This window comes from Tetrao urogallus (assembly GCF_951394365.1).
Source record: "Tetrao urogallus genome assembly, chromosome: 1".
In the NCBI taxonomy this organism is placed as follows: domain Eukaryota; kingdom Metazoa; phylum Chordata; class Aves; order Galliformes; family Phasianidae; genus Tetrao; species Tetrao urogallus.
The window spans coordinates 116,469,435-116,476,670 of record NC_136813.1 but is presented as its reverse complement, the minus strand read 5'-3'; the positions used below and the strand labels follow the sequence as shown (position 1 = coordinate 116,476,670).

General features: G+C 43.8%; 1 protein-coding gene across 1 annotated transcript; it reads right to left on the bottom strand.

The window, feature by feature from the left end:
• Positions 1–1,691: 1,691 nt before the first annotated feature.
• Positions 1,692–5,360, bottom strand: LOC306958574 (trypsin I-P1; the record flags this gene model as incomplete). Its single annotated transcript, XM_079550124.1, has 5 exons — positions 1,692–1,841; positions 2,874–3,010; positions 3,642–3,895; positions 4,441–4,606; positions 5,321–5,360. The coding sequence occupies 5 exons, from the start codon at positions 5,358–5,360 to the stop codon at positions 1,692–1,694; spliced, it is 747 nt and encodes a 248-aa protein (XP_079406250.1).
• Positions 5,361–7,236: the final 1,876 nt, after the last annotated feature.

The window sequence follows — 7,236 nt, the reverse complement described above, 5'->3', positions numbered from 1 at the left end:
ATGGCATCCCTTCCCTCTAGCATGTCAACTGCACCAGTCAGTTTGACATCATTTTTGAGGAATAAAAAGAGACAGAGTCAGGGTTTTGGCTGGAGAAACAAGTACTTACCCTGGAGGACTGAGTCCAAAATGTTCCGAGGTGAACCCAAACAAACAGCTGAGGCATTTGTAATTCCCTAAGGAATAACTGCTGCTACTGAAGGAGTTAGTTTTCCCTTCTAGGCTTCCTCCTGAGACAAGAGATAGTTGTAAAACCCCAAATCCAACCCCCATGGGAAAATTTTTTATTTTGTGATTGTTTAACGTAATTAATGTGTAGGTGTTCCTTCTGCATTAGGTAGATTCAATATATGGGAATTAAATGTACAAATTCAGTGAAGAAACTTTTGTTATTGTCTTTGATTTCTCGAAACGTTCAACTTTCCAGCACCTGGGCCCAAATTAAAAGAAATATCTCTCTTACGTGTGTGGGAATTGGCTCATTGCACATCAGGTAACAAATTTGCTGTTTGGCTGATAATACCAGGCAAGGCTATGTAAGTCTCCACTCACACTGGCCATGGAGGGAAAACCTGCGACTTCCAACAGCTACATGGTAAGAACTCTGCCTCCTGGTACAAACAGACTGAAGGGAAGGATGATTTTTCCGGAAAGAAAGCAAGCCATGAAGGAAGGTGCTGAGAAGGAATTCAACATGGAGTTTCACAGCAGTGGGATACCATGCTATGATCCTGTTTGTATGCTGTACTTTTTCCTGGCTCAGGCACCTATTGCTTATCTAAGAGCAATAAATCGTCAATAAATCATCTGAAAGAGCTAAGCAAAAACCTCTCCATTCGAAAACGGCGTTTGTTCCTTTGTGCCCCACTTTTCTCCTCTCCTTTTCTTCATCTGATTTTTCTCACATTTATTCCTTCTCTCCATTTCCTTTTCCCCCAAGGAGACAGCTGCACAGCCCATGGGCAACTTTGGCACTTTATTCATGGACTCTCTCGGGGCTGACTGGGGCAGCAGGAATTTAAAACCAAAGCTCAGGAGCATCTCTGTTCTTTTGACTGTTCCAGGAAAACTCAGAAAGCCCAGCATGTCCAACGAGCAAAATGCTATGGAGAGAAGTCCCAGCAATTTAGTAAAATAGCCTTGGTAGGTCACAGTACTGGTACAATAAGAGAACAAGCCCTAGCAAGAGCTTGCCTTCATTCCCCAGGTAGAGCTTCCAGTGATTTTGCAGTAGGAAATGTTCAGTCCTATGACTGTGGGTTGGGGGAGATTGGGAGTGTTTGTTTTGCTGCCAGCTGTTTTCTGTAATACAAGTATGTTGCCTCTGTAGTTCACCACGCTCTTTCAGCTGTTCTACGTGGATGCGTAGCATTGACTTTATGATTATAAAGGGAAAATATCTTCTACTCCAAAATGCTTGTGCATAACTGACTGAAGGACTCCTGAAGTTGAGGCTAAAAATTGTCCCAAGCTTCTTCTAGTTGAGATACACTACAAACATTAGGTAGGTTGATAGACAGTGATATTGGTTGTCTGTGTTCCCCGTGTGATAACCCATGGACGTAATGCGAGGAACTCTGCACAAAGATGGGCTGCCTGAAAATGTTTATTTTTTGTGAAGGTTTGTACATCCAGTTGCAAGGCAGAAGGAAATGAGGGGGAGGAAAAGCAGGTCACGTAAAATGAGCGTCTCAATAGGAAGACATAGTTGATTCAATCCAGGAAATGTAATTGCAAACCTTAGTGTAAACACCGGGATAACCTCTTTGTGCACATCCATAACCCCAGGAAACAATACCCTGCAGCTGACCATTGCAGACTACTGGGCCACCGGAATCCCCCTGTGCAGATAAAGATACAGATGCTCAGCAAATGCTATCGGCATCAGCAATAAGCCATATTTCCCAGAAATCACTGAGATTCTAGAGAGAGACTTTTTCTCACAAAGATGATTTCTGCTTACAATTCTACACCTGATGCTAACATGCCGTACTTTTAAAGCATCACAGACAGCGGTAAGTTACTTAGTTTTCATGGCTGCCGTTCTTGGCAGATGCTCACGAAACTCTTCTTGCTCATGATTCTGCAAAACTTTTCCACAGAATCAGGCAAATACAGCAAGCAGAGCAATTGCCAGGTGTGTGCATTTTCCAAATTTCCTGGATATTGGTACAGTGATGTTTTATTCTCATCAAATCCGATCCTAACATGTGCATCCTAGGCTACAGCCTCTGTGACTATTGCTTATTCTCCGGTGCAGCACTTCTCCATTTTCAGTAGCCCAAAGTGCAAGAGCTAGCACACTCTGCACGTGGAGAATTGGGGCAGAGGCATTCCACATCTTAAATAAATAAGGATAAATAGAGATCAACTGAGTGGGAAAATTGCCAACTGTATGGAAATTGTTGAGTCATGGCCCGAATCACTGATTGAGCACCTGGGGAAAGGACCCGGTCAGCCCTGGAAGCACAGGTGAAGGCAATTCAGCTGTGCAACTGGAAGGGATGGAGCCTGGCTGCACCTCTCTTAGACCTCATTTAAGGGCTGACTGCCACTGGGAAGGGTCTCTTCCTGGAGATCCCTCCTTGGTGGAGCTTTCCCCTGCCAGCGTAGACTCTTCTGACGTGGGTGAGCACTCTTTTTCCCTTGCTTCATAGCAGTTCTCAATTGTGCCTGTTCTTTCGTCATCACATCTGTCCCTTTGTACTGAGCTGTCCAAGTGCCATAGCAATTCAATGAGCGACCTCTACACTAAGCCTTCATCGCTAGTTAAAGAAATGGTTTCAAACATGCCATTGAGTATTTCTAACATGATACCATCCTCTATTAGGAGAAGACAGGAAAGGTGCAGATTGGAGAGGCAGCTGTTTTACCTGGCAGGAGTCTTTCCCTCCATTCAGGTATCCAACACACATCATGTTACTAGTAATTTCACCAGGGTAAGCACTGCTGCACTGGCTTGAGGAGAGTATAGGGGCTTCCAGACACTGCAAGACATCTGGATACAGAGCTACAAGAAAACAGAGAGAAATTATTGATGGCGTATCTGATTTAATTTCAGAGCCTGGGAAAGTCTCCTTTCTTAACAGAAAAGTCATTGCCGGACACCCTGTTTTAGCAGTCCTCGTTTTTCTTCTGTGCTGAAATTCCATTTGTTTAGATGAAACAGATCCTACTCGCGGGCCCTCTGTTCTACCCTGCATCGAAAAGTCATCAGCTGGCAGATTTAGAACAAAGAACTACTCTGACAGTACACACGGTGAAGAAATCTTGGGTCTCAGGCAAAGTACCTTCTGCTCTGGTGCAGGTTTGTGTTGGTCAGACAATTAGACACTGGTCTCCACCTACGCTTCTGACCACTGGTGGAAAAGAGTGGACATCTTAGTGAAGGGCACTTGGATGACTTCAATGGTTCCATCTTCACAAAACAGAACAAGATTGAAAATCTTGAAGTCTTGCCATCAGAGCAGCTAACTGATTGCTGTCCTACATGGACTGATCATTCAGAATCGTTCTCCAAAAAGACTGCTTGCTGTGCAGCACTTCTCTGTTCTTTACCCTGTGCTGTTTGGACTTAACTGTGAGATCTTAGACCATCTCCAGGGTGCTCAGGACACTGTACATTCCCACCCAGCACTTACTGCCACTGCTGAGTGTGTTGCCCCATCCAGAGATCAGGCATGTTGTTCCAGCAGACGGACAGCTGGTAGGCAGAGAAACTGTGCTGACATAGGAGTTGAGTGTGGCTGCTTTGGACAGTTTGATGAGCATGATATCGTTGTTCAGTGTGTAGGAATTGTAGCTAGAGTGGCGGATGATTTTAGATGCGCTGATGGTCTGCTCGCTGCCGTCTTGGCTTGCCAGGTTGTATTCCCCAAGTTTCACTTGAATGGAACTGGAAAAAGGAAGGAATGTCACTTACTTTACTGCCACTGACATCGCGGTTGTGAGAAAGCTGCCTATCGCTGTGTGTCTTGACAGTATTTTCATGCTGGGTTCTTTTCTTGTCCTGCAACAAATTCTAGGGATCTACGCTGAGATCTTATTTCCAGTGCTGGTGGTGAATTTATGAGGGATTGTGTAGTGGCCAGTACAAACATCCTGGAAGACAAACTGCTACCAGCATGAGAGCATTCCTCTTCCTATTCTACTGCAATTCAGCTTTAACAAATTAATGCAGCTTCTAGGAGACCGCGCACATTACTTGCTGGATTACCGTGTTGTCATTTCAGAAGGTACTCTGCATTCAGAGAAGCGTTTGCAGAAGGGGAAAACCACTCGTACTGCATCAGCCCACCTTTCTGAATGACCCACTCATTCCTCAGTTGTCTTCTGTGAGAACTGAGTTATTTAGAAGTTTGGATCTCATAGCTGTACATTCCTGTTAAAAGTGAACTGGAGAAAAAAGGTAGATTATGGAACGTATATTTTTGCACTCACGACTTGTAGCAGTGAGCAGCTGACAGCACCCATTGGCTGCTGATGAGAGAACCTCCACAGAAGTGATATCCAGAATTCAGAGACACCTGGTAGGGTGCAGCGCTCCTTCCACAGGTGTAGCCTCCCACAATCTTGTCATCATCCCCATCGCTGACGGGGAAGGCGACTGCAAAATAAGAGATAGCATGCGTTAACATCTGGCATAAGGAACTCGGTGGCCCTATGACTGAGCAAAACATCTTGCGGATGGGTTCTGGTTCTAAACAAAAGCACGCAACAGCAGTTATGGTCAACTCTAACACGCATTTGTTGGCTTCTCCCTAAAATAAGCTGATTGAATTTAGATTGGCAGCCCGTCTATTTGCGTCTAAAGCCCTGGATGCTATTTCTCAGGCTGAACTTCATAGTATGGAAACGTTCTTATTGGATAAGATAAAAGGTTTCTCTGTCCCAAGATCTTGTCTGTAGAAGCAGACAATGAAAGTACAACACAAGACTGCAGCGGTATTTCCTTACAGCTCTCTCCCATGATCAGAGAATTTGCAGTAGCTTCAGGACTTCCTGGTAAGAGGTACTTTGTAATGCATCTTCAGTGGAAGAGTCGTGAATTTATACAATGTATACAGTTGTTTTTGTTTTTGTTTTCAACCTATGTAAGCACTTTAGTGTTCCCCGGTCAAGAACCATGGTGGCATGCATGTCTTGTGAAAGAAGTTATTCTGGATGGACAGTTAGTAGTCAAAAGAGGTAGAAGCATTCTGCCTTAAGCCTTTTGCAAATGTAAACTCGACTTCACTTCCTCGTGACAGACTGTGCTACAGGTTTCCTCAGAAGTAAGTTTCATTTTAAATTACGCAAGTAGAAGTAAAAATGTACTCACCAGCCACACCAACAAAGGTGACAAACAGTAAGTATTTCATGATCGTGACACAGCCTCGATCCCAGACTGGTGGACTGGCAACGGGAGCTGCTAGAAATATGGTTTCTGAAACGGCTTATCTTCAACCCAAGGTTTTGCCCAGGGAAAAAAAAACAGTGGAAAACTTGAAGATCCAAACGTAGGCATTAGAAGGTACTGATAGTAATTACAAATAACATAACAGTTAATCATAAGCCTTTCATAAGATATAGAGTTCTCTTTAATTATTTCAAAGAAAAACTTTCCAAACAAAGAAACGTTTGCGTTTTGGAAGACGAGTGTTTCCTTGCAGCATTTGCTCACAGTAACCCTTTGAGATCTCTCTGCTGGTGTCATTTTTAGGAAAGCAGGCTTTATTGTATGTAGTGGATTGAAAGATATCTTACCTACACTAAAAAATACATCATTTCTGTCAATTTCTTAAGTTGATTTGAAAACCCCTTTTCTTCAGCAGTATGCATCTTTCTATCTGTAGGATAATGTTTATTCAAATAAAATAGTTTTTGAAATTTCTTATGTATGAGTGTGAGAAACTACTTCATGTGGCCCTCCATCTCCTAAGATAATGTCTTTGAATGTGGAATGCTCTCAATTGCTATTTGAAAGCACTTCACTCATTTAATCTAAACAATCATGTCAATCTGACAAATATTTGTGGGTGCTTTTTTGGTTTACATGTAGCTCCAAGCAGCTCCGCCCTCTCATCATCAGCTCAGAACTAAGCTTCTCTGAGAAGTACGCCGAAGTTAAGTTCAGTTGCTTCCCTCACTTAATCCACTCCAAAACCATTTCTGAAAGACTTGTGTCTTCACACATCACTCCTGTGGGCCTTACACATCTGGGAAACCTGTGTTCTCCTGACTCTATGAGCTGTTCAGCAAGGAGAATAGCACACCATTCCTTGCAACCACAAACAATCTTCTGTTCTGACAAACAATCTCAGGGCTGTGATGTACTCACGGTTTGTATCAGGCAAAAGAATCACAGTGAGGAAAGCACTGGGAAAGCACTGTCTCTCACAGACTGACTTGCTTACTCTCTTCTGCCTCTTATTTAGAGCTCATTTTTACCATACTCTGTTGACATCTACGGATTATTACTAGCGATTCAACCACCCTCGGATAGTTTTGGGATTTCTGTTTTCTGGCAGAATCTCTAAAGGAATATTAATACCTTGGTGGCTCCTTTGGGGGTGCCATCTGAGTGATTTTAGTAGCTGTGCTTGTTGTTACTCTTTTTCCTTCTCCAGTAGTAAGCTATTACATCCTGAAAATCATGATGTTACTGCTGTACCTCAGGTGTTTTTCATGAACCCTGGAAAAAAAGCTCTTCAGCCTTGGGAACATAACATAAGGATCTCTTTCCATTTTTCTCAGCTTCCAGGCATGTTCAGTTTAGGCTGGCTATGCTACTGTAAGGTCTGTGAACTTATCAGTAGCCTTCAATGTCCAGCAAACAAATGAGGTGGTCACAGCTGTGCACTTCCCAGGTGCCAGTAGAAAGCCATCCAGATCTTCAGTGGATGTTGTCATCCTGAAGTTCTGCAGCCCCAGTGCCCTATTCCAGTTCTGAAGAAGCAATTCCTCCCAGGCCGTGCTTGTTTTTGCAAGCTTGATGTGGCACGGCACAAGAAACAACGATTTTGAGAGAAGTTCTTCAAGAAATAGCTGCTCCGCTTGTCTCACTTCCTGTCTTTGCATTTACTTTGCAGGTCACCCAGTCCAACTCCCCTGCAACAAAGAGGGAGACCTACTGCTAGATCAGGTTGCTCAGAGCCCTGTCCAGCCTGACCTCAAATGTCTCCAGGGACAGGGCGTCCACCACATCTCTGGGTACCCCGTGCCAGTGCTTCACTGCCCTATTCCTGTGAGGGGAAA